Source organism: Heterodontus francisci, unplaced genomic scaffold (genome assembly GCF_036365525.1).
Source record: "Heterodontus francisci isolate sHetFra1 unplaced genomic scaffold, sHetFra1.hap1 HAP1_SCAFFOLD_518, whole genome shotgun sequence".
Lineage (NCBI taxonomy): Eukaryota > Metazoa > Chordata > Chondrichthyes > Heterodontiformes > Heterodontidae > Heterodontus > Heterodontus francisci.
In genome coordinates this window covers 19,750-47,032 of record NW_027141084.1, presented here as the reverse complement: position 1 = coordinate 47,032, position 27,283 = coordinate 19,750, and the positions used below count along the sequence as shown (strand labels likewise).

The 27,283-nt window shown below is 55.5% G+C and overlaps 1 protein-coding gene across 2 annotated transcripts; it reads right to left on the bottom strand.

The window, feature by feature from the left end:
* Positions 1-540: 540 nt before the first annotated feature.
* On the bottom strand, positions 541-26,390 carry LOC137361986 (rab GTPase-binding effector protein 2-like). Of its 2 annotated transcripts, none has more exons than XM_068026584.1 (13): positions 26,247-26,390; positions 21,259-21,435; positions 18,372-18,529; positions 18,160-18,255; positions 16,251-16,598; positions 15,063-15,179; positions 9,031-9,129; positions 7,383-7,514; positions 7,244-7,292; positions 5,391-5,446; positions 3,466-3,564; positions 2,833-2,949; positions 541-2,298 (listed from the first exon to the last, which is right to left on the bottom strand). In XM_068026584.1, the coding sequence occupies exons 2-13, from the start codon at positions 21,413-21,415 to the stop codon at positions 2,179-2,181; spliced, it is 1,548 nt and encodes a 515-aa protein (XP_067882685.1). In that variant the 5' UTR covers positions 21,416-21,435; positions 26,247-26,390; the 3' UTR covers positions 541-2,178. The 2 variants fall into 2 exon arrangements, with proteins under 2 accessions (XP_067882685.1, XP_067882684.1); XM_068026583.1 differs by lacking the exon at positions 26,247-26,390 and adding an exon at positions 26,084-26,220.
* Positions 26,391-27,283: the final 893 nt, after the last annotated feature.

Sequence of the window (27,283 nt, the reverse complement as noted above, 5' to 3'; positions counted from 1 at the left end):
CCGTGTTCGAGACTCTCCAGCCCCGGGGGTGATGGTGGGGGGGGGGGGGGGGGGGGGGGGGAAACAGCCTCTCAGCATCTACCCTGTCAAAACCCCTTCAGAATTTTATACGTTTCAACGAGATCACCCTCTCATTCTTCGAAACTCCAGGGAATATCGGCCCGTTCGACTCGATCTCTCCTCGTGGGACAATCCCCTCGTCCCAGGAATCTCTCCACACATTTTTCTTCTGCTCTTTTCTGTCCCTATTTGGCGTCTGCGCGCGAGCCTGGGCACGTCGTATGCCCGCAGGCTTTAACCGTATTAGAGTTTAAGTTTCAAGTTCAATAAATTTCACTTTCTTTCTTTAAACCGAAGGAAGCCTGTTTGTGCTCGTTTCTCTGCCTGATAATTGGGAAGCTGTGAACAAGGATTCACAAAACGGGGAGCTCAAACCCCAGTGTGTTTAAAAATTAAACCCTGTTACAATAAGACCAGATGAAGACAGTAAAAGACCCCTAGACACATTTCTCACCTGGCCGTAAATGACCCACAACAACGTAATTTCATGCCGTTTTATTAATAAACGCAATCAGATTCATCGTCCCTGGGGAAGGGACAGACCTCACTCCGTCTCCACAGGGGGAACGAGACGGCACAGCCCGGGGCCAGGCCCGTGTAACATCAATCTCCCGTCAGCAGACAGCAGTGTGGCACAGCTCTTCAGTGAATGGGCGAGTGGGTCAGTAACAGAGAGAGAGAAAGAGAGACAGACGGAGAGAGAGAGACAGACGGAGAGAGAGAGACAGACGGAGAGAGAGAGACAGACGGAGAGAGAGAGAAAGACAGAGAGAGAGAGAGAGAGAGAAAGAGAGAGAGACGGAGAGAGAAAGAGAGACAGACAGAGAGACTGGGACAGAGAGAGAGAGAGACAGAGAGAGAGAGAGAGAGAGACAGAGAGACAGAGAGAGACACAGAGAGACAGACAGAGAGAGAGAGAGAGAGAGACAGAGAGACAGAGAGAGACACAGAGAGACAGACAGAGAGACAGAGAGAGAGAGACAGAGAGAGTGAGAGAGTGAGAGAGACAGAAAGACGGAGAGAAAGACAGAGAGATGGAGAGAGACACAGAGATGGAGAGAGACACAGAGATGGAGAGAGACACAGAGATGGAGAGAGACACAGAGATGGAGAGAGACGGAAAGAGAGAGAGACGGAGAGAGAGAGAGAGACGGAGAGAGAGAGAGAGACGGAGAGAGAGAGAGAGACGGAGAGAGAGAGAGACGGAGAGAGAAACAGAGGGAGAGAGACGGAGAGAGGGAGAGAGAGAGAGAGAGAGACACAGAGAGACGGAGAGAGAGACGGAGAGAGAGATAGAAAGAGAGAGAGAGAGAGAGAGAGACAGAGAGAGAGAGAGAGGGAGAGAGACGGAGAGAGAGGGAGAGAGAGAAAGAGAGACGGAGAGACGGAGAGAGAGAAAGAGAGAGAGACAGAGAGAGAAAGAGAGACAGACAGAGAGACTGGGACAGAGAGAGAGAGAGACAGAGAGAGAGAGAGAGAGAGAGAGTGACAGAGAGAGAGAGAAAGAGACAGAGACAGAGAGAGAGAGAGAGAGACAGAGAGACGGAGAGAGAGACAGAGAGACAGAGAGAGAGAGAGAGACAGAGAGAGACAGAGAGACGGAGAGAGAGACGGAGAGAGAGACAGAGAGACGGAGAGAGAGAGAGAGAGAGACAGAGAGGGAGACAGAGACGGAGAGAGAGACGGAGAGACAGACGGAGAGACAGACGGAGAGACAGACGGAGAGACAGACGGAGAGACAGACGGAGAGACAGACGGAGAGACAGACGGAGAGACAGAGAGAGAGACAGAGAGAGAGAGAGACAGAGAGACGGAGAGACGGAGAGAGAGACAGAGAGACGGAGAGAGAGAGAGACAGAGAGGGAGAGAGAGAGAGTGACAGAGAGAGAGATGGAAAGAGAGAGAGAGAAACATTTTGTAACAAACCTCCGTTTAAGTAGCAGGAGCCCTCTCAGAGCCCTCTGCGTATCTTAAAAATAATCCACCCACAGCACTGCCTGGTGACCAGCAGGTAGGGTACCCGCGGGGGGAGGCAAATCATCACCACCTGCGGGTGGGGTCAGGGTGGAGGTCATCCTGGGGAGTTGTGGGGGGGGGGGGGGGGTGGGGGTTTGGGGGTCACGACCCCTGGTCCCAGGCGCCTCTGAGTTGGCTGGCGTCCTTGAGCTTGGTTGTGGAGTCCAGTATACCTTGGATCATTTCCATCGAGTCTGCCTGCCTGATCTGCTCCAGCCGGACCTGTCCGGGAAGAGAGGGGGGGTGCGGGGGGAGGCAAAACAAGGAAGAGGGGTCAGCACGGAGGCTTAGCGAATGAGACGAGGCCGTCCTTGAGCCTGTTACAGGGACGAGACGTTAAACCGAGGGGCCCCCCCTCCCCCACCGCCGGGGGGGATGTAAAAGATCCCACGATCGCGAAGGGAAGAAGAGTAGGGGATGCGGTGTGGAGGCAGTTCTCCCCGGTGTTTCCGGGGGCCCACATTTACCCCTCAACCAACATCACTCAGAAGACCAGACGTTCTGGGTCATCGTCACGTCGCCGCGTGCGGGATCCTACTGTGCGCCGGCTGGCTGCCTCGTCCCCAACATTGCAACAGCGAATTCGGGACCGAACTCCTGTTGCGAGGCAGAGATCAGTCCCAGTGTCTCTTCAGCTGGAGGGGCTGAATAGCCTCACCCATTGTTCCCGATTGGCTGAACGCATCGTGCTTTTACATGGCGAGGCTTAGACGCCAGGGGGACGAGGGGGCGAGGGGGGCGTCCGCCAACACTCACCTGCAGTGCCTGGGACAACTTGACGAAGTCTCGTTGGACCTGCTCACTGGTGTCCAGCTCCACCTGCAACCTCTGACCTTTGCCCCTTTCCTCCCTCAGCTTGAGGGTCAAGTCCGCCTGCCAACAGAGCAGCAGAAAACGGTCAGTTGCCAGGACGTTCGGTACTGACCCTCCAACAGTGCGGCTCTCCCTCAGTACTGACCCTCCGATAGTGCGGCTCTCCCTCAGTACTGACCCACCAACAGTGCGGCACTCCCTCAGAACTGACCCTCCGACATGTGGCGCACCCTCAGTACTGACCCTCCGACAGTGCGGCTCACCCTCAGTACTGACCCTCCAACAGTGCGGCACTCCCTCAGAACTGACCCTCCGACATGTGGCGCACCCTCAGTACTGACCCTCCGACAGTGCGGCTCACCCTCAGTACTGACCCTCCGACAGTGCGGCTCACCCTCAGTACTGACCCTCCGACAGCGTGGCACTCTTTCAGTACTGACCCTCCGACAGAGCGGCACTCCCTCAGTACTGACTCTCCGACAGTGCGGCACTCCCTCAGTACCGCGAAGGGAAGGCAGTGTGACACTCCCTCAGTACTGACCCTCCGACAGTGCGGCACTCCCTCAGTATGCTCACCTCCTCCTTACTTGCAGCCTGTAACTGCTGTCTCTGCTGGTTACACAGCGCCTGTAGTGTCTCCACCTCCACCATCTTATCCACGAATCTGGTCAACAACTGTGGGCGAGAGGGACAGAGATCAAAAGAGAGAGAACGAGAGACAGAGACTGCGAGGGATAGAGAGAGAGACACACACAGAGACAGGGAGAGAGAGAGAGAGAGAGAGAGAGAGACATTCAGGGAGAGAGATAGTGAGAGAGAAACAGAGAGTGAGAGAGAAACAGCCAGAGAGAGAGAGAGAGGGAGACAGAGAGGGAGAGAAGGAGACAGAGGTCGAATGAGAGAGCAAGAGACAGAAGGAGAACTAGAGAGAGAGAGAGACAGAGAAACAGTGAGAGAGAGAGTGGGCAACATGGAGAGAGGGAGAACGAGGGGGGGGAGAGAGAGAGAGGGAGAGAAACAGATGGAGAGAGAGAGAGAGAGAGATTGAGGGATAGAAAGAGACAGGGAGAGGGCAACATGGAGAGGGAGAGAGAACGGGGGGGGGAGGGGAGAGAGAGAGAGAGAGAAACAGAGATGGAGAGAGAGGGACATCGAGGGATAGAGTTAGACAGGGAGAGGGCAACATGGAGAGAGGGAGAAAGAGAGAGAGAAAGAAACAGGTGGAGAAAGGGACAGACAGAAGAGAGAGGTAGAGATCGTGTGAAAGTGCTTGACGATGTTACAGGGGTGCGTGACCGACACTGGGAATGAGTTGTGACGGCGGAACTGGGTCGTTCCTCAGCTGTAAAGGGGTCGCCAGTTGGCAGGGAGGACTGTAAACAGGGGCGGAGATGTCAAGCAAGTGAATCTATCAGATGATCCAGCCTCCGCAACTCTCCAAAGATTAATGACCCCCGAGAGGAGCAATCCCTCCTCATCTCCATCTTAAATAGGAGACACCTTATTTTGAAACCGTGCCCCCTCTTTCGAGATCCCCCCGGCAATACACTCGGTCCCTTCATCCAAGTCACATTTACCCCGACTCTCTGTTTTTCTGTTAGTTAGTCAGAACCAAATTCCTCACCCTCAAACTGAATGTGAAATTCGGTCACGTTATGATCACTCTTGCCTGGAGGATCTTTCTCTACGAGGTCATTGATTAATCCTCATTACACATTACCGGGTTTAAAATAGCCTGCTCCTGGGTTAGTTCCAGAACGTATTGTTCTCAGAAACTATCCCGACACTCCATTAACACATTCCAGGCGACTTTTGCCAATTTTGATTCGTTCAATCTATATGAAGATTAAAACGAGGCTCGTTCATTCCTCACTAATGTACTGATCTCATCCCTTATTAACAGAGCTAGACCACCCCCTTTTCCTTTCTTCCTATCCTTCCAAAATGTCAAATCCCCTTGAATATTTAGTTCCCAGCCTTGGTCACCTTGCAACCACCTCTCTGTAACGACGCTCACATTGTACCCATTTATTTCTATTTGTGCAATCAATTCATCCGTAATGTTACAAAATATAAAATTCTGAAGAGGGTTTGATGGGGTAGATGCTGAGAGGCTGTTTCCACCCCTCGCCTCCCCCACCCCACCAGCTGGAGAGTCTCGAACATGGGGGAGGGGTCACAGTCTCAGGATAAGGGCTCGGCCGTTTCGCACTGAGACGGGGAGAAATTTCTTCACTCGGAGGGTGGTGAATCTTTGGAATTCTCGGCACCAGAGAGCTGTGGATGATCAATCGTTGAGTATATTCCAGACGGAGATGGGTAGATTTTTGGGCGCTGATGGAATGAAGGGATATGGGGAGAGTGCGCGAAGGCGGAGTCGGGATAGTAAATCGTCCGCGATCTTATTGAATGGGGGTGGGGAGGCTCGAGGGGGGCCGAATGGCCTTCCCCAGCTCCTGTTTCTTATGCGTTGATACTAGGGGTGCATCACGCCCACTCACCTCACTGCTCTCGCCCTGTGAGCTTTCTCCTTCGGGCTTTGGCATCAGTTGGCAACCTGGAGAGGCGGGGGAAAAGGAATAGAGAGAGGGAGGAGAAAGGGAGAGAGGAGAGGCGTTTAGTTTCACTCCCAGCTTGGATCTACACTCGCAAATCAAACTCCCTGCTTTTCTCCCACATCCCACCCTCCGTAAACTTCACGCTCGTCCAAAACTCCCGCTGCGCCCCCCACCCCCATGTCCTAACTCGCACTGTGTCCTGTTCACCCGTCACCCACCCCCTGTGCTCGCTGACCTACACTGGATCCCGGTCCGGCAACGCCTCGATTTTAAAATTCTCATCCTCGTTTTCATCGCTCCCCAATTGGCGGCAGGGCCCTGAGCTCTGGAATTCCCTCCCTAAACCTCTCCTCCCCCCCTCTCTCTCCCCCTTTAAGATGCTCCTTAAAACCGAACTTTTGGTCGCCTTTACCTGATATCTCATCGCGTGGGATCGGGGGTCAAATGTTAATTGATAATGCTCCTGTGAAGCACCCTGGGACGTTTTATGAAAAGGGTAGTCCAACCTTTTCGCGTCCGGGGGTCGGGGGGGGGCGGGGTTCGGGGGCACATTGCAATTTTTTTTTTACATGGGGGGGGGGGTTGCAGCTGAGACAATTTCAGAAAGATAAAGGCATCAGTTATCTTAATACTGATCAAACCGAGAACAAATGTGCATTTTTGTCGGGGAGCTTTCAATGAGAAGATTCATTTATTGACTTACTTTCTCGTCACTATGTTGGACACTGATTTAGTGAGATACCTGGCATTTTTTTCTGCTGGCACAAGTAGTCAATGTCTGCCCGCACACTTCTTGTAGCGGTGCGAGTATTCTGGATAGATATCTCTCTGTCAGCAGTGATGATCTCTCTCTCTCTCACCCCTCTTTATGTTGTTTCCCCCCCATGCTGTCGTCGTCGCCTTCTGTGTCCCCATCCATCTGTGCCCCCCTTTTCTCTCTCTGTGGCCACCTCTTTCCCTCTCTCTGTCACCCTCTATCTACCTCTCTCTCTGTGTGTCCCCCATCTCTCTCTCCCGTTCTCTCTCTGTGTCCTCCCTCTCTCTCTGAACCGCCCCCCTCTCTGTCCCCTCTCTGTTTTCCCCCTCTTTGTTCCTCCCTTTCTCTTCCTGTCCACCACCACCCCCCCACCCCGGCTCTGTCCCACTCTCCGAACCTGGTCCGAAGTAGAGAGCCGCGTTCCAGCTTCAGCCGCCATGAAACTGACAGCCCGACGTTTATTAAAAAGGCCGGTCTGCGAGAAGGCGGCAAGAAGGCGAGACTTAAACTGACTAACGCCCAGCGTTGTCTCTCTCTCTCTCTGCCCCGATCCGTTCCCACTTCATATCCCGAAAACGTCGATCAAACTCCCAGTATCATTCCGGTAAATCGACACTGCACTCCCTCCAAGGCCGATATCATCTTCCCAAGGGTGCGGTGTCCAGAAATGCATTCTGGGTGGATCCAAAATGTCCCAAAGGAGTATTATTGAAAAAACATTTGACACCGAACCATGTTAAGGAGATATTAAGGCCAGGCGACCAAAACCTCGGTCAAAGAGGGCCCTTTTAAGGAGAAGGAGAGAGGCGGAGAGGTTTAGGGATGGAACTTGGAGCCCGACCGCAGTTGCCAATCGTGGAGCGATGGGAATCGGGGGATGCGCAAGGGGCAGGAATTGGAGGAGCTCAGAGATCTCGGAGGGTTGTAGGGGCTGGAGGAAGTCGCAGAGATAGGGAAGGGATTCGAGACTGATGTGCCCTCGTTGGCGTTGGCTTTAAAATGGACGCCACGCAGCCCACGTTCAAAATGGCAGGCTTACCAATGTCTTCTTCATGCCTCCTGCCTGGCGCTGGAGATGCCATCGTTACCTGCGGGGATGGAAGAGAGAGAGAGAGAGAGAGCGTGAGGACCGGGGCCGGGGCGGTGGGTGTCCGGGGCACGGGTTACGTGAGGCCTACCTGAGGTGAGGGGGTTGGCCGGGAGTCTCCAGCCTGTGCGTGGATACCGGGCTGCCCTTTCAATGTCTGGTTCTCCGTCTGTAACTGTTGATTCCGGAAGTAGAGGTCCTTGTGTGTCTCACTCAACTCCGCCTGCGAGAGGGCACAAAGCGGAGAGAGTGAGTGAGTGAGGGAAAGAAAGGGAGAGGCGGGCGGAGGAGCCCAGCTTTGTACGTGACTATCTCTCTGTCTCCAGCTCCCTCTCTCCACCGCCCCTGTTCTCCCTCCCCCCATCTTACTCTCCCTCTCCCACTTGTTCTCTCCACTTCAATATTCCCCTCCCTCCCTCTATCCGTCTATCTTGCTCTCTGTCCGACACCCACTTCCCTCCATCCCTCCCTCTTTCCCTCCCTCCTTCCTCTGCTCCCCAACACACAGAGAATGATTCAGAAACCAGCTGTCCTGTGGGATTAGTTTGGGGGTCGATACAGGGCTGTGGGGAGAGAGCAGGGCAGTGGGATTAGTTTGGGGATTGATACAGGGCTATGGGGAGAGAGCGGGACAGTGGGATTAGTTTGGGGATTGATACAGGGCTATCGGGAGAGAGCGGGGCAGTGGGATTAGTTTGGAGATTGATACAGGGCTATGGGGAGAGAGCGGGGAAATGGGATTAGTTTGGGAATTGATACAGGGATATGGGGAGAGAGTGGGGCAGTGGGATTAGTTTGGGGATTGATACAGGGCAATGGGGAGAGAGCGGGGCAGTGGGATTAGTTTGGGGATTGATACTGGGCTATGGGGAGACAGCGGGGCAGTGGGATTAGTTTGGGGATTGATACAGGGATATGGGGAGAGAGCGGGGCAGTGGGATTAGTTTGGGGATTGATACAGGGATATGGGGAGAGAGCGGGGCAGTGGGATTAGTTTGGGGATTGATACAGGGCTATGGGGAGAGAGCGGGGCAATGGGATTAGCTTGGGGATTGATACAGGGCTATGGGGAGAAAGCTGGGCAGTGGGATTAGTTTGGGGATTGATACAGGGCCATGGGGAGAGCGGGGCAGTGGGATTAGTTTGGGGATTGATACAGGGCTCTGGGGAGAGAGCGGGGCAGTGGGATTAGTTTGGGGATTGATACAGGGCTCTGGGGAGAGAGCGGGGCAGTGGGATTAGTTTGGGGATTGATACAGGGCTCTGGGGAGAGAGCGGGGCAGTGGGATTAGTTTGGGGATTGATACAGGGCTCTGGGGAGAGAGCGGGGCAGTGGGATTAGTTTGGGGATTGATACAGGGATATGGGGAGAGAGCGGGGCAGTGGGATTAGTTTGGGGATTGATACAGGGCTATGGGGAGAGAGTGGGGCAGTGGGATTAGTTTGGGGATTGATACAGGGATATGGGGAGAGAGCGGGGCAGTGGGATTAGTTTGGGGATTGATACGGGGCTCTGGGGAGAGAGCGGGGCAGTGGGATTAGTTTTGGGGATTGATACAGGGATATGGGGAGAGAGCGGGGCAGTGAGATTAGTTTGGGGATTGATACAGGGATATGGGGAGAGAGCGGGGCAGTGGGATTAGTTTGGGGATTGATACGGGGCTCTGGGGAGAGAGCGGGGCAGTGGGATTAGTTTGGGGATTGCTGTAACAATGGATAATGCAAGGCAGCCAATTCACCATCTGTTTCTGTGTCTGCTCCTGGGCCTCTGTAAACATTTCCTTGATTTTCTGAATCTCCTTCGCTGAGGAATCCAACTTCTCCATCAATAACGACACCTGTGTTAGACACAACGAGTGTTAGTGTTAATTGAAAGCACATTCGACACAGGGATCATCTTAGCCACAGAAATACTTTCTGAAATTTAACAAGTTATTATAACAAGAGAGGGGACTGAGAGACACCAGTCAGTGTACAGATATCACCCTGAGAGAGAGGGACTGAGAGACACCAGTCAGTGTACAGATATCACCCTGAGAGAGAGGGACTGAGAGACACCAGTCAGTGTACAGATATCACCCTGAGAGAGAGGGACTGAGAGACACCAGTCAGTGTACAGATATCACCCTGAGAGAGAGGGACTGAGAGACACCAGTCAGTGTACAGATATCACCCTGAGAGAGAGGGACTGAGAGACACCAGTCAGTGTACAGATATCACCCTGAGAGAGAGGGACTGAGAGACACCAGTCAGTGTACAGATATCACCCTGAGAGAGAGGGGACTGAGAGACACCAGTCAGTGTACAGATATCACCCTGAGAGAGAGGAGACTGAGAGACACCAGTCAGTGTACAGATATCACCCTGAGAGAGAGGGACTGAGAGACACCAGTCAGTGTACAGATATCTCCCTGAGAGAGAGGGACTGAGAGACACCAGTCAGTGTACAGATATCACCCTGAGAGAGAGGGACTGAGAGACACCAGTCAGTGTACAGATATCACCCTGAGAGAGAGGGACTGAGAGACACCAGTCAGTGTACAGATATCACCCTGAGAGAGAGGGACTGAGAGACACCAGTCAGTGTACAGATATCACCCTGAGAGAGAGGGGACTGAGAGACACCAGTCAGTGGACAGATATCACCCTGAGAGAGAGGGACTGAGAGACACCAGTCAGTGTACAGATATCACCCTGAGAGAGAGGGACTGAGAGACACCAGTCAGTGTACAGATATCACCCTGAGAGAGAGGGACTGAGAGACACCAGTCAGTGTACAGATATCACCCTGAGAGAGAGGGACTGAGAGACACCAGTCAGTGTACAGATATCACCCTGAGAGAGAGGGACTGAGAGACACCAGTCAGTGTACAGATATCACCCTGAGAGAGAGGGACTGAGAGACACCAGTCAGTGTACAGATATCACCCTGAGAGAGAGGGGACTGAGAGACACCAGTTAGTGTACAGATATCACCCTGAGAGAGTGGGGACTGAGAGACACCAGTCAGTGTACAGATATCACCATGAGAGAGAGAGGGACTGAGAGACACCAGTCAGTGTACAGATATCACCCTGAGAGAGTGGGGACTGAGAGACACCAGTCAGTGTACAGATATTACCCTGAGAGAGAGGGACTGAGAGACACCAGTCAGTGTACAGATATCACCCTGAGAGAGAGGGACTGAGAGACACCAGTCAGTGTACAGATATCACCCTGAGAGAGAGGGGACTGAGAGACACCAGTCAGTGTACAGATATCACCCTGAGAGAGAGGGACTGAGAGACACCAGTCAGTGTACAGATATCACCCGGAGAGAGAGGGGACTGAGAGACACCACTCAGTGTACAGATATCACCCTGAGAGAGAGGGACTGAGAGACACCAGTCAGTGTACAGATATCACCCTGAGAGAGAGAGGACTGAGAGACACCAGTCAGTGTACAGATATCACCCTGAGAGAGAGGGGACTGAGAGACACCAGTCAGTGTACAGATATCACCCTGAGAGAGAGGGACTGAGAGACACCAGTCAGTGTACAGATATCACCCTGAGAGAGAGGGACTGAGAGACACCAGTCAGTGTACAGATATCACCCTGAGAGAGAGGGGACTGAGAGACACCAGTCAGTGTACAGATATCACCCTGAGAGAGAGGGACTGAGAGACACCAGTCAGTGTACAGATATCACCCTGAGAGAGAGGGGACTGAGAGACACCAGTCAGTGTACAGATATCACCCTGAGAGAGAGGGACTGAGAGACACCAGTCAGTGTACAGATATCACCCTGAGAGAGAGGGGACTGAGACACCAGTCAGTGAACAGATATCACCCTGAGAGAGAGGGGACTGCGAGACACCAGTCAGTGTACAGATATCACCCTGAGAGAGAGGGACTGAGAGACACCAGTCAGTGTACAGATATCACCCTGAGAGAGAGGGGACTGAGAGACACCAGTCAGTGTACAGATATCACCCTGAGAGGGAGGGACTGAGAGACACCAGTCAGTGTACAGATATCACCCTGAGAGAGAGGGACTGAGAGACACCAGTCAGTGTACAGATATCACCCTGAGAGAGAGAGGACTGAGAGACACCAGTCAGTGTACAGATATCACCCTGAGAGAGAGGGACTGAGAGACACCAGTCAGTGTACAGATATCACCCTGAGAGAGAGGGGACTGAGAGACACCAGTCAGTGTACAGATATCACCCTGAGAGAGAGGGGACTGAGAGACACCAGTCAGTGTACAGATATCACCCGGAGAGAGAGGGGACTGAGAGACACCACTCAGTGTACAGATATCACCCTGAGAGAGAGGGACTGAGAGACACCAGTCAGTGTACAGATATCACCCTGAGAGAGAGAGGACTGAGAGACACCAGTCAGTGTACAGATATCACCCTGAGAGAGAGGGGACTGAGAGACACCAGTCAGTGTACAGATATCACCCTGAGAGAGAGGGACTGAGAGACACCAGTCAGTGTACAGATATCACCCTGAGAGAGAGGGACTGAGAGACACCAGTCAGTGTACAGATATCACCCTGAGAGAGAGAGGACTGAGAGACACCAGTCAGTGTACAGATATCACCCTGAGAGAGAGGGACTGAGAGACACCAGTCAGTGTACAGATATCACCCTGAGAGAGAGGGACTGAGAGACACCAGTCAGTGTACAGATATCACCCTGAGAGAGAGGGGACTGAGAGACACCAGTCAGTGTACAGATATCCCCCTGAGAGAGAGGGGACTGAGAGACACCAGTCAGTGTACAGATATCACCCTGAGAGAGAGGGACTGAGAGACACCAGTCAGTGTACAGATATCACCCTGAGAGAGAGGGACTGAGAGACACCAGTCAGTGTACAGATATCACCCTGAGAGAGAGAGGACTGAGAGACACCAGTCAGTGTACAGATATCACCCTGAGAGAGAGGGACTGAGAGACACCAGTCAGTGTACAGATATCACCCTGAGAGAGAGGGACTGAGAGACACCAGTCAGTGTACAGATATCACCCTGAGAGAGAGGGGACTGAGAGACACCAGTCAGTGTACAGATATCCCCCTGAGAGAGAGGGGACTGAGAGACACCAGTCAGTGTACAGATATCACCCTGAGAGAGAGGGACTGAGAGACACCAGTCAGTGTACAGATATCACCCTGAGAGAGAGGGACTGAGAGACACCAGTCAGTGTACAGATATCACTCTGAGAGAGAGGGGACTGAGAGACACCAGTCAGTGTACAGATATCACCCTGAGAGAGAGGGACTGAGAGACACCAGTCAGTGTACAGATATCACTCTGAGAGAGAGGGGACTGAGAGACACCAGTCAGTGTACAGATATCACCCTGAGAGAGAGGGGACTGAGAGACACCAGTCAGTGTACAGATATCACCCTGAGAGAGAGGGACTGAGAGACACCAGTCAGTGTACAGATATCACCCTGAGAGAGAGGGGACTGAGAGACACCAGTCAGTGTACAGATATCACCCTGAGAGAGAGGGACTGAGAGACACCAGTCAGTGTACAGATATCACCCTGAGAGAGAGGGACTGAGAGACACCAGTCAGTGTACAGATATCACCCTGAGAGAGAGGGGACTGAGAGACACCAGTCAGTGTACAGATATCACCCTGAGAGAGAGGGGACTGAGAGACACCAGTCAGTGTACTGACAGCACCCTGAGAGAGAGGGGACTGAGAGACACCAGTCAGTGTACAGATATCACCCTGAGAGAGAGGGACTGAGAGACACCAGTCAGTGTACAGATATCACCCTGAGAGAGAGGGGACTGAGAGACACCAGTCAGTGTACAGATATCACCCTGAGAGAGAGAGACTGAGAGATACCAGTCAGTGTACAGATATCACCCTGAGAGAGAGGGGACTGAGAGACACCAGTCAGTGTACAGATATCACCCTGAGAGAGAAAGAGACTGAGAGACACCAGTCAGTGTACAGATATCACCCTGAGAGAGAGGGGACTGAGAGACACCAGTCAGTGTACAGATATCACCCTGAGAGAGAGAGAGACTGAGAGACACCAGTCAGTGTACAGATATCACTCTGAGAGAGAGGGGACTGAGAGACACCAGTCAGTGTACAGATATCACCCTGAGAGAGAGGGACTGAGAGACACCAGTCAGTGTACAGATATCACTCTGAGAGAGAGGGGACTGAGAGACACCAGTCAGTGTACAGATATCACCCTGAGAGAGAGGGGACTGAGAGACACCAGTCAGTGTACAGATATCACCCTGAGAGAGAGGGACTGAGAGACACCAGTCAGTGTACAGATATCACCCTGAGAGAGAGGGGACTGAGAGACACCAGTCAGTGTACAGATATCACCCTGAGAGAGAGGGGACTGAGAGACACCAGTCAGTGTACAGATATCACCCTGAGAGAGAGGGGACTGAGAGACACCAGTCAGTGTACTGACAGCACCCTGAGAGAGAGGGGACTGAGAGACACCAGTCAGTGTACAGATATCACCCTGAGAGAGAGGGACTGAGAGACACCAGTCAGTGTACAGATATCACCCTGAGAGAGAGGGGACTGAGAGACACCAGTCAGTGTACAGATATCACCCTGAGAGAGAGAGACTGAGAGATACCAGTCAGTGTACAGATATCACCCTGAGAGAGAGGGGACTGAGAGACACCAGTCAGTGTACAGATATCACCCTGAGAGAGAAAGAGACTGAGAGACACCAGTCAGTGTACAGATATCACCCTGAGAGAGAGGGGACTGAGAGACACCTGTCAGTGTACAGATATCACCCTGAGAGAGAGAGAGACTGAGAGACACCAGTCAGTGTACAGATATCACTCTGAGAGAGAGGGGACTGAGAGACACCAGTCAGTGTACAGATATCACCCTGAGAGAGAGGGACTGAGAGACACCAGTCAGTGTACAGATATCACTCTGAGAGAGAGGGGACTGAGAGACACCAGTCAGTGTACAGATATCACCCTGAGAGAGAGGGACTGAGAGACACCAGTCAGTGTACAGATATCACCCTGAGAGAGAGGGGACTGAGAGACACCAGTCAGTGTACAGATATCACCCTGAGAGAGAGGGACTGAGAGAAACCAGTCAGTGTACAGATATCACCCTGAGAGAGAGGGACTGAGAGACACCAGTCAGTGTACAGATATCACCCTGAGAGAGAGGGGACTGAGAGACACCAGTCAGTGTACAGATATCACCCTGAGAGAGAGGGGACTGAGAGACACCAGTCAGTGTACAGATATCACCCTGAGAGAGAGGGACTGAGAGACACCAGTCAGTGTACAGATATCACCCTGAGAGAGAGGGGACTGAGAGACACCAGTCAGTGTACAGATATCACCCTGAGAGAGAGGGGACTGAGAGACACCAGTCAGTGTACAGATATCACCCTGAGAGAGAGGGACTGAGAGACACCAGTCAGTGTACAGATATCACCCTGAGAGAGAGGGACTGAGAGACACCAGTCAGTGTACAGATATCACCCTGAGAGAGAGGGGACTGAGAGACACCAGTCAGTGTACAGATATCACCCTGAGAGAGAGGGACTGAGAGACACCAGTCAGTGTACAGATATCACCCTGAGAGAGAGGGGACTGAGAGACACCAGTCAGTGTACAGATATCACCCTGAGAGAGAGGGGACTGAGAGACACCAGTCAGTGTACTGACAGCACCCTGAGAGAGAGGGGACTGAGAGACACCAGTCAGTGTACAGATCATGGGGATGAAGGATTTTAACCTGCCATTCCACTCACCTCACGACTACAGTCCTCCGTGCTCTGTCTCAATGCTTCCTCCAGGTTTTTTCTCAGTGCCGTCTCTCTCTCTATCCGCTCCCGTGTCTGATGCAATGACACCTGGTACTCCTTCATCTGCGGAGATATGAGAGTGAGGGAGAGTGAGAGAGGGAGAGAGAGAGAGAGATCTGGAGGAAGATGGAGAGAGAGTTGGAAAGAGATGGAGAGAAATGGGGGGAGGTGGGAATGGAGGTCAAGAGTGAAAGGAGGGACTGTCGGAGAGAGACATAGAAAGAGAGGGCGAGACGGACAGAGGGAGTGAGGGAGGGGGAGAGAGGCGGACAGATGGACTGAGAGAGACTGTGGGAGGGAGAAGCTGAGACAGAGAGAGAGACAGCAAGGGAGGGAGAGATGGAGAGAGTGGGAGAGGCAGACGGAGAAGGGGAGTGCGGGAGAGGCAGATGGAGGGGGAGAGTGGGAGAGGCAGAGAGTGGGAGAGGCAGTCAGAGGGGGAGATTGGGAGAGGCAGACAGAGAGGCAGAGAGTGGGAGAGGCAGAGGGAGAGGGAGAGTGTGGGAGAGGCAGACGGAGAGGGGGAGTGTGGGAGAGGCAGACGGAGAGGGGGAGAGAGTGGGAGAGGCAGACGGGGGGGGGGGCAGTGTGGGAGAGGCAGACGGTGAGGGATAGAGTGGGAGAGGGAGATGGAGAGGGGGAGTGTGGGAGAGGCGGATGACGGAGAGGGGGAGTGTGGGAGAGGCGGACGACGGAGAGGGGGAGTGTAGGAGAGGCGGACGGAGAGGGGGAGAGTGGGAGAGGCGGATGACGGAGAGGGGGAGAGGCGGACGACGGAGAGGGGGAGCGTGGGAGAGGCGGACGGAGAGGGGGTGTGTGGGAGAGGCGGATGACGGAGAGGGGGAGTGCGGGAGAGGCGGACGACGGAGAGGGGGAGTGTGGGAGAGGCGGACGATGGAGAGGGGGAGTGTGGGAGAGGCAGACGGAGAGGGGGAGAGTGGGAGAGGCGGATGACGGAGAGGGGGAGAGGCGGACGACGGAGAGGGGGAGCATGGGAAAGGCGGACGGAGAGGGGGAGTCTGGGAGAGGCAGACGGAGAGGGGGAGTGTGGGAGAGGCAGACGGAGAGGGGGAGAGCCGGACGACGGAGAGGGGGAGTGTGGGAGAGGCAGACGGAGGCTGCTGAGTCACCTACCTCCTGCTGGATCTCGTTCCACTCCTCGTCGTGCAGCAGGTGGTGCCCCGGAGGTGGCAGGTAGATGGACTCGGGCACCAGGGTGCCAGTCGAGAGGAGGGAGACGGTGTCCTCACTCCCGGGGGGCAGCTGGCGTGAGGGGTAGGGGGCCGGCGCTGCACCTGTCGACCAGCTCACACAATTGGCAGCGAACGTGTCCGCTCCGGCCTGCTCCTCGGCGCCCGCCTCGGCCTCCTCGGTCGCCCAGTCCCTTGGGGGTCTCCTGCGAGGGGCTGAGGGCTCCTCCCTCCACAGTAGATCCTCCTCACAGTGCTGGGCAAACGGTCCATGTAGAGATTCGGCACAGAGCTGTGGGGGTAGTGTTTGGGAAACACACGCAAATTAATCAGAACTTTCACCCCCATCGCCCACAACCTCCGCGACTAGGGGTCAATGCTGATTCCCACAGAGACAGAACCCTCCGAGTGAAGAAATTCCTCCTCATCTCAGTGCGAAACGGCCGAGCTCTTATCCTGAGACTGTGACCCCCCCCCCCCCCCCCACCCCCACTCCCACCCCACCCCAGTGTTCGAGACTCACCAGCCCGGGTGGTGGGGGAAATAGCCTCATAACATCTACCCTGTCAAGGGGTCATCGACAGGGCCATCAAGCAGCACTTGCTTCACAATAACCCGCTCAGTGATGCTCAGTTTGGGTTCCGCCAGGGCCACTCAGCTCCTGACCTCATTACAGCCTTGGTTCAAACATGGACAAAAGAGCTGAACTCCAGAGGTGAGGTGAGAGTGACTGCCCTTGACATCAAGGCAGCATTTGACCGAGTATGGCATCAAGGAGCCCGAGCAAAACTGAGGTCAATGGGAATCAGGGGGAAAACTCTCCGCTGGTTGGAGTCATACCGAGCGCAAAGGAAGATGGTGGTGATTGTTGGAGGTCAATCATCTGAGCTCCAGGACATCACTGCAGGAGTTCCTCAGGGTAGTGTCCTCGGCCCAACCATCTTCAGCTGCTTCATCAATGACCTTCCTTCAATCATAAGGTCAGAAGTGGGGATGTTCGCTGATGATTGCACAATGTTCAGCACCATTCGTGACTCCAGATACTGAAGCAGTCCGTGTAGAAATGCAGCAAGACCTGGACAATATCCAGGCTTGGGCTGATAAGTGGCAAGTAACATTCACACCACACAAGAGCCAGGCAATGACCATCTCCAACAAGAGAGAATCTAACCATCTCCCCTTGACATTCAATGGCATTACCATCGCTGAATCCCCCACTATCAACATCCTGGGGGCTACCATTGACCAGAAACTGAACTGGACCAGCCATATAAATACTGTGACTACAAGAGCAGGTCAGAGGCTGGGAATTCTGCAGTGAGTAACTCACCTCCTGACTCCCCAAAGCCTGTCCACCATCTACAAGGCACAAGTCAGGAGTGTGATGGAATACTCTCCACTTGCCTGGATGGGTGCAGCTCCAACAACACTCAGGAAGCTCAACACCATCCAGGACAAAGCAGCCCGCTTGATTGGCACCCCATCTACAAACATTCACCCCCTCCACCACCGACGCACAGTGGCAGCAGTGTGTACCATCTACAAGATGCACTGCAGCAACTCACCAAGGCTCCTTAGACAGCGCCGCCCAAACCCGTGACCTCTACCAACCAGAAGGACAAGGGCAGCAAATACACGGGAACACCACCACCTGCAAGTTCCCCTCCGAGTCACACACCATCCTGACTTGGAACTATATCGGCCGTTCCTTCACTGTCGCTGGGTCAAAATCCTGGAACTCCCTTCCTCACCGCACTCTGGGCAAGGGCAATGGATCAGATGGTGAACTCTCACTCCTCGTGGGAGGTCAGGGAGCCTCCCCTCCACCCCCCTGGCTCCCTTGCAATGCCCACCTGTCCCTCTGCCTTTGCCAGCTTCTGCTTTAAGGCGGCAATCTCCTGCTCCATGGGCATTACAATCGACCGGAGTCTCTCAGCATCCTCCTGAGCCTGTAACCATTAGACAGGACAATGATTAATACACACAGAGCAACCCTCCCTCTGCACTGTCTCCCAGGACAGGTACGACATGGGGGGTTAGATACGGAGCAGAATTCCTCCTTTACCTTCCTCATGTCATTCTCCAGACTGTCCTGTGGGATATTTCCCGAAAAATGCCTCCGGAGCTGAGCAATCTCCCGCTCTCTGGAATCCTGGTACTGCCTCCATTGTGAGCGCTCTTTCTCCATGTTTTTCAGCTGGGCCTCATAGTTGCTGATCGAGTCTGGGGTAGAGAGAGAGTTCGCAAAATGACGCACTGCCAGAACAGGGCAAACTGGGTGCAAGGTGAGAGGCCACCCAGGAGAACGTGGGAATCATCTCTTAGTTAGACCACACTTCGAGGGTGGTTACAGTTTGAGCTGTACAGGCAGATGGTGCGTTTACAGATCGAGTTGTACAGGCGGACAGGGCGTTTACAGATTGAGTTGTACAGGTGGACAGGGCGTTTACAGATTGAGTTGCACAGGCGGACAGGGCGTTTACAGATCGAGTTGTACAGGGCGTTTACAGATCGAGTTGAACAGGCGGACAGGGCGTTTACAGATCGAGTTGTGCAGGCGGACAGGGAGTTTACAGATCGAGTTGTACAGGCGGACAGGGCGTTTACAGATCGAGTTGTACAGGGCGTTTACAGATCGAGTTGTACAGGGCGTTTACAGATCGAGTTGTACAGGCGGACAGGGCGTTTACAGATTGAGTTGCACAGGCGGACAGGGCGTTTACAGATCGAGTTGCACAGGCGGACAGGGCGTTTACAGATCGAGTTTTACAGGCGGACAGGGCGTTTACAGATCGAGTTGTACATGCGGACAGGGCGTTTACAGATCGAGTTGTACAGGGCGTTTACAGATCGAGTTGTACAGGCGGACAGGGCGTTTACAGATCGAGTTGTACAGGCGGACAGGGCGGTTACAGATCGAGTTGTACAGGCGGACAGGGCGTTTACAGATCGAGTTGTACAGGCGGACAGGGTGTTTACAGATCGAGTTGTACAGGCGGACAGGGTGTTTACAGATCGAGTTGTACAGGCGGACAGGGCGTTTACAGATCGAGTTGTACAGGCGGACAGGGCGTTTACAGATCGAGTTGTACAGGGCGTTTACAGATCGAGTTGAACAGGCGGACAGGGCGTTTACAGATCGAGTTGAACAGGCGGACAGGGCGTTTACAGATCGAGTTGTACAGGCGGACAGGGCGTTTACAGATCGAGTTGTACAGGCGGACAGGGCGTTTACAGATCGAGTTGTACAGGGCGTTTACAGATCGAGTTGTACAGGCGGACAGGGCGTTTACAGATCGAGTTGTACAGGCGGACAGAGCATTTACAGATCGAGTTGTACAGGCGGACAGGGCGCTTACAGATTGAGTTGCACAGGCGGACAGGGTGTTTACAGATCGGGTTGTACAGGCGGACAGGGCGTTTACAGATCGAGTTGTACAGGCGGACAGGGTGTTTACAGATCAAGTTGTACAGGCGGACAGGGCGTTTACAGATCGAGTTGTACAGGGCGTTTACAGATCGAGTTGAACAGGCGGACAGGGCGTTTACAGATCGAGTTGTACAGGCGGACAGGGCGTTTACAGATCGAGTTGTACAGGCGGACAGGGCGTTTACAGATCGAGTTGTACAGGCGGACAGGGCGTTTACAGATCGAGTTGTACAGGCGGACAGAGCGTTTACAGATCGAGTTGTACAGGCGGACAGGGCATTTACAGATCGAGTTGAACAGGCGGACAGGGCGTTTACAGATCGAGTTGAACAGGCGGACAGGGCGTTTACAGATCGAGTTGTACAGGCGGACAGAGCGTTTACAGATCGAGTTGTACAGGCGGACAGGGTGTTTACAGATTGAGTTGCACAGGCGGACACGGCGTTTACAGATTGAGTTGCACAGGCGGACAAGGCATTTACAGATGGAGTTGTACAGGCGGACAGGGTGTTAACAGATCGAGTTGTACAGGCGGACAGGGCGTTTACAGATCGAGTTGTACAGGGCGTTTACAGATCGAGTTGTACAGGCGGACAGGGCGTTTACAGATCGAGTTGTACAGGCGGACAGGGCGGTTACAGATCGAGTTGTACAGGCGGACAGGGTGTTTACAGATCGAGTTGTACAGGCGGACAGGGCGTTTACAGATCGAGTTGTACAGGCGGACAGGGCGTTTACAGATCGAGTTGTACAGGGCGTTTACAGATCGAGTTGAACAGGCGGACAGGGCGTTTACAGATCGAGTTGAACAGGCGGACAGGGCGTTTACAGATCGAGTTGTACAGGCGGACAGGGCGTTTACAGATCGAGTTGTACAGGCGGACAGAGCGTTTACAGATCGAGTTGTACAGGCGGACAGGGCATTTACAGATCGAGTTGAACAGGCGGACAGGGCGTTTACAGATCGAGTTGAACAGGCGGACAGGGCGTTTACAGATCGAGTTGTACAGGCGGACAGAGCGTTTACAGATCGAGTTGTACAGGCGGACAGGGTGTTTACAGATTGAGTTGCACAGGCGGACACGGCGTTTACAGATTGAGTTGCACAGGCGGACAAGGCATTTACAGATGGAGTTGTACAGGCGGACAGGGTGTTTACAGATCGAGTTGCACAGGCGGACAGGATGTTTACAGATTGAGTTGCACAGGCGGACAGGGCATTTACAGATCGAGTTGTACAGGCGGACAGGGTGTTTACAGATCGAGTTGTACAGGCGGACAGGGTGTTTACAGATTGAGTTGCACAGGCGGACACGGCGTCTACAGATTGAGTTGCACAGGCGGACAGGGTGTTTACTGGCCGATAAAATGCTTATTAAATTCTAAGCACGTCACCAGTATCTTTGCCGCCTGGTAACACCTGCAATGTCCTCTTGGTGATGCCGGCTACTCTGACAGGGGTCGCCATCTGGCGGTCGCATGGTGTCGGAATTGTAACCAGAGCGCGCGACGCGCCTCTCACCCTTCACGATGGCCTGCAGGGAGGCCACCTCCTCCTGGCAGTGCTGCTTCACCCGGTCGATGGCCTCCTGCTTGGTGCTTTCCGACACGGTGGCTATGGCCTTGATGTTCTCGATCTCCGCCAGGGCCTCGGACAGCTGCGCCCGCAAGGCTTCCATGCTGCATCCCGTGGGATCTCCTGCAAGCAGAGGGACCAAAGGTCTAGTCAGTCATGGGGCCTGCTTCGCAGGCTGAACTCTCTGCGCGTCAGGCCAGATCGCGAACCAGATTAACAAAGCAGTACAGACGGAGGCCATTTGGCCCATCGTGAGTGCGCTGGCTCTTCTAATTAATCCCACTCTCCCCCCTTGCTCTTTCCCCGATATCCCTGTCAATTTATCCCCCTTTCCGGTATTTCTCCGATTTCCCCCTTTTGAAAGTCACTATTGAATCTCCTTCCTCCTCCCTTTCAGGCAGCTCGTTCCAGATCACAACAACTCACTCCGTTAAAACAATGTTTCCTCACGTCACCTCTGGTTCTTTCACCCATCGCTGTGTCCCTCCCCCGGTTACCGACCCTCCCACCACTGGGAACAGTTTCTCATTATTTACTCCGCCGGAACCCCTTCCTGATTTTAAACTCCCCGATTAAATCTCCTCTTAACCTTCTCTGCTCTAAGGAGAACAATACCAGCCTCTCGGCGTTAACTGAAGTCCCTCATTCCCTGGGATCATTCCAGTAAATCTCCTCCGCAGCCTCTCCGAGGCCGCGACACCCTTCCTAATGTCTGGCGACCGCAGCTGGACTCAATTCTCCAGCTGGGGCCGATCCCAGTGTTTTGTCAAGGATTGAACATAACATGTTGGCTGCACTCTGTGTTTCTGTTAATAAAGAACTTCCCAATATTTAATTGCAGGAAATTTCTGCTCATTCAGGATTAAAGGTCAAAGAATCAATTTGAAGAAATAGAGACAGTGTCCAGACAGGAGGTGTTGAGGTTAATGGGGGCAGGGTTAATTCTGGGGAGGGGGGGTCAGTGACAGGGCGGGGTTAATACTGGGGATGGGGTCAGGGGGCAGGGTTAATACTGGGGATGGGGAAAGGGGGCGGGGTTAATACTGGGGATGGGGAAAGGGGGCGGGGTTAATACTGGGGATGGGGAAAGGGGGCGGGGTTAATACTGGGGACGGGGTCAGGGTTAATACTGAGGAAGGGGGTCAGTGACAGGGGGCGGGGTTAATACTGGGGATGGGGTTAGGGACGGGGGCGGGGTTAATACTGGGGATGGGGTCAGGGGGCGTGGTTAATATTGGGGATGGGGTCAGGGGGCGGGGATAATACTGGGGATGGGGTCAGGGGGCGGGGTTAATACTGGGGATGCGGAAAGGGGGCGGGGTTAAGACTGGGGCGGTGTCAGGGACAGGGGTGGGGTTAATACTGGGGATGGGGTCAGGGGGCGGGGTTAATACTGGGGATGGGGTCAGGGGGCGGGGTTAATACTGGGGATGGGGTCAGGGGGCGGGGTTAATACTGGGGATGGGGACAGGGGCGGGGTTAATACTGGGGCGGAGTAAGGGACAGGGGGCGGGGTTAATACTGGGGATGGGGTCAGGGACAGAGGGCGGGGTTAATACTGGGGGCAGGGTAAGAAAGAGGGGGGGTTAATACTGGGGCGGGTTAAGGGACGGGGGCGGGGTTAATACTGGGGATGGGGAAAGGGGGTGGGGTCAGGGAAAGGGGCGGGGTTAATACTGGGGATGGGGACGGGGTTAATTCAGGGGATGGGGACAGGGGGTGGGGTTAATACTGGGGATGGGGTCAGGGGGCGGGGTTAATACTGGAGATGGGGACAGGGGGTGGGGTTAACACTGGGGATGGGGTCAGGGGGTGGGGTTAATACTGGGGATGGGGTCAGGGGGCGTTGTTAATACTGGGGATGGGGAAAGGGGCGGGGACAGGGGGCGGGGTTAATTCTGGGAATGGGGTTAGGGACAGGGGGCGGGGTTAATTCTGGGGATGGGTTAGGGACAGGGGGCGGGGTTAATACTGGGGAGGGGGGTCAGTGACAGGGGGCGGGGTTAATACTGGGGAGGGGGGGTCAGTGACAGGGCGGGGTGAATACTGGGGATGGGGTTAGGGACAGGGGGCGGGGTTAATACTGGGGATGGGGTTAGGGACAGGGGGCGGGGTTAATACTGGGGATGGGGTCAATACTGGGGATGGGGTCAGGGGGCGGGGTTAATACTGGGGATGGGGAAAGGGGGCGGGGTTAATAATGGAGATGGGGTCAGGGACAGGGGGCGGGGTTAATACTGGGGAAAGGGGTCAGTGACAGGGGGCGGGGTTAATACTGGGGATGGGGTTAGGGACAGGAGGCGGGGTTAATACTGGGGATGGGGTCAGGGGGTGGGGTTAATACTGGGAATGGGGTCAGGGGGCGGGGTTAATACTGGGGATGCGGAAAGGGGGCGGGGTTAATACTGGGGTGCGGAAAGGGGCAGGGTTAACACTGGGGCGGAGTCAGGGACAGGGAGCGGGGTTAATACTGGGGATGGGGTCAGGGGGCGGGGTTAATACTGGGGATGGGGAAAGGAGGCGGGGTTAATACTGGGGATGGGGAAAGGGGGCGGGGTTAAGAATGGGGCGGAGTAAGGGACAGGGGGCGGGGTTAATACTGGGGATGGGGTCAGGGACAGGGGGCGGGGTTAATACTGGGGATGGGGTCAGGGACAGGGGGCGGGGTTAATACTGGGGGCGGGGTCAGGCGGCAGGGTTAATACTGGGGATGGGGACGGGGTTAATACTGGGGATGGAATCAGGGGGCGGGGTTAATACTGGGGATGGAATCAGGGGGCGGGGTTAATACTGGGGATGGGGACAGGGGGTGGGGTTAACACTGGGGATGGGGTCAGGGGGCGGGGTTAATACTGGGGATGGGGACAGGGGGCGGGGTTAATACTGGGGATGGGGACAGGGGGTGGGGTTAATACTGGGGATGGGGACAGGGGGTGGGGTTAACACTGGGGATGGGGTCAGGGGGCGGGGTTAATACTGGGGATGGGGTCAGGGGGTGGGGTTAATACTGGGGATGGGGTCAGGGGGCGAGGTTAATACTGGGGATGGGGACAGGGGGCGGGGTTAATACTGGGGATGGGGACAGGGGGCGGGGTTAATACTGGGGATGGGGTCAGGGGGCGAGGTTAATACTGGGGATGGGGTCAGGGGGCGGGGTTAATACTGGGGATGGGGTCAGGGGGTGGGGTTAATACTGGAGATGGGTTCAGGGGGCGGGGTTAATACTGGGGATGGGGTCAGGGGGCGAGGTTATTACTGGGGATGGGGACGGGGTGGGGTTAATACTGGGGATGGGGTCAGGGGGCGGGGTTAATACTGGGGATGGGGACAGTTGGTGGGGTTAATACAGGGGATGGGGTCAGGGGGCGGGGTTAATACTGGGGATGGGGTTAATACTGGGGATGGGGTCAGGGGGCGTGGTTAATACTGGGGATGGGGTCAGGGGGCGGTGTTAATACTGGGGATGGGTTGGGGGCGGGGTTAATACTGGGGATGGGGTCAGGGGGCGGGGTTAATACTGGGGATGGGGACAGGGGGCGGGGTTAATACTGGGGATGGGGAAAGGGGGTGGGGTTAATACTGGGGATGGGGACAGGGGGCGGGGATAATACTGGGGATGGGGAAAGGGGGCGGGGTTAATACTGGGGATGGGGTCAGGGGGCGGGGTTAATACTGGGGATGGGGTCAGGGGGCGGGGTTAATACTGGGGATGGGGAAAGGGGACGGGGTTAATACTGGGGATGGGGTCAGGGGGCAGGGTTAATACTGGGCATGGGGAAAGGGGGCGGGGTTAATACTGGGCATGGGGAAAGGGGGCGGGGATAATACTGGGCATGGGGAAAGGGGGCGGGGATAATACTGGGCATGGGGAAAGGGGGCGGGGTTAATACTGGGCATGGGGAAAGGGGGCGGGGTTAATACTGGGCATGGGGAAAGGGGGCGGGGTTAATACTGGGGATGGGGTCAGGGGGCAGGGTTAATACTGGGCATGGGGAAAGGGGGCGGGGTTAATACTGGGGATGGGGTCAGGGGGCGGGGTTAATACTGGGCATGGGGTAGGGGGCGGGGTTAATACTGGGGATGGGGTCAGGGGGCGGGGTTAATACTGGGGATGGGGTCAGGGGGCGGGGTTAATACTGGGGATGGGGTCAGGAGGCGGGGTTAATACTGGGCATGGGGAAGGGGGCGGGGTTAATACTGGGCATGGGGAAAGGGGGCGGGGTTAATACTGGGCATGGGGAAAGGGGGCGGGGTTAATACTGGGGATGGGGTCAGGGGGCGGGGTTAATACTGGGGATGGGGTCAGGGGGCGGGGTTAATACTGGGGATGGGGTCAGGGGGCGGGGTTAATACTGGGGATGGGGTCAGGGGGCGGGGTTAATACTGGGCATGGGGAAGGGGGCGGGGTTAATACTGGGCATGGGGAAGGGGGCGGGGTTAATACTGGGGATGGGGTCAGGGGGCGGGGTTAATACTGGGGATGGGGTCAGGGGGCGGGGTTAATACTGGGGATGGGGTCAGGGGGCGGGGTTAATACTGGGCATGGGGAAAGGGGGCGGGGTTAATTCTGGGCATGGGGAAAGGGGGCGGGGTTAATACTGGGCATGGGGTCAGGGGGCGGGGTTAATACTGGGCATGGGGTCAGGGGGCGGGGTTAATACTGGGGCGGAGTCAGGGACAGCGGGCGGGGACGCTGGGGTGAAAGGTCAGCCCGCGGCCTAGTGCTTTTAGGCTCCGGCGGTCGTTGCGCTCCCTCCCGGCCCGGCCTCACCGCCTTCCCCGGCCGCAGAGTCGCCGCCGCTGCTTCCTCCGCCGCCGCAGCCCTCCATGTCCCCGGGGTTCATTAACCTTCCAACCCTCTTCCCCCCCCCCCCCCCTTCCAACAGGCTCCGGGCTTCGGCCGCCGCTGCTCTCCGCGCCTCAGCTACTCTAACCGGCTCCAGGTCGCCACCATTTCCTCTTCCGCAAGCCCGCCTCCTCTTGCGGGTCCTCCAGTATCCCGGCGGGCAACGCGTGCGGCGGGCCCCGGAAGACCCCGTCGGCAGTCCTCCGGTATCCCGGCGGGCCGTGCGTGCGTGCGTGCGTGCCTGCTGCGGCAGAACCGGAGGACCTGCCGGCGAGTCCTCCAGCATCCCGGCGGGCTGTGCGGATCAGACTCCCTGGGAGGACCTCCAAGGGATCCTCCAGCTTCCCAGCGGGCCGTGCGGGTTAGCCACTTCACCCCCACCCCCCCCCCCCAAGTGGGCCCTGGGAGGACCTCCAAGGGATCCTCCAGCTTCCCAGCGGGCCGTGCGGGTTAGCCACTTCACCACCCCCCCCCCCAGTGGGCTTGGGAGGACCTCCAAGGGATCCTCCAGCATCCCAGCGGGCCGTGCGGGCACCCGGGTCCAAATGGGCAAAGAATTCCCAACGAAATATTCCCAGAACCCGTCAGCGCCTCCCCTTTCGCCTCCACCCCGGGGCGTCGCAGGCGACACAGCACTTTTTTTGGGAGGGGCGGGCCCCGCTGGCGGGCAGCGTAGGCGGCCAACCGGCGCACAGCAAGATCCCGCCCCGAGACGACGCCAACGACGACGGACCTCTGCCCTTCAGCGATGTTGGCCGAGGGATAAATACTGGCCCCTGGGACACCGGGGGAGAAGCACCCCCCCCCCCCCGCCAACTCAATACCATCCCGGGCGATTTACTACCCCAACTCTGCCTTCGCGCACTCTCCCCACCTCCCCTCGTTCCCTCACCGCCCAAAAAGTCTTTCCACCTCCGTCTCCAAGATACTCAACGGCTGACCACCCCACAGCTCTCTGGGGCCGAGCATCCCAAAGATTCACCGCCCTCCCTCCGAGTGAAGAAATTCCTCCCCGTCTCAGCGTGAAACGGCCCAGCCCCTTATCCTGAGACTGTGACCCCCCCGCCCGGCGTTCGAGACTCTCCAGCCCCGGGGGTGAGGGGGGGGGGGGGGGTGGGGGGGAAC

Coding starts and splice junctions, on each gene's coding strand:
- LOC137361986 (XM_068026583.1), bottom strand. CDS start 26,156: ATGAACCCCGGGGACATGGAGGGCTGCGGCGGCGGAGGAAGCAGCGGC. Junction 18,256..18,371: donor TGGAGAATGACATGAGGAAG/GTAAAGGAGGAA, acceptor TAATGGTTACAG/GCTCAGGAGGATGCTGAGAG. Junction 16,599..18,159: donor TGGCAAAGGCAGAGGGACAG/GTGGGCATTGCA, acceptor CTACCCCCACAG/CTCTGTGCCGAATCTCTACA.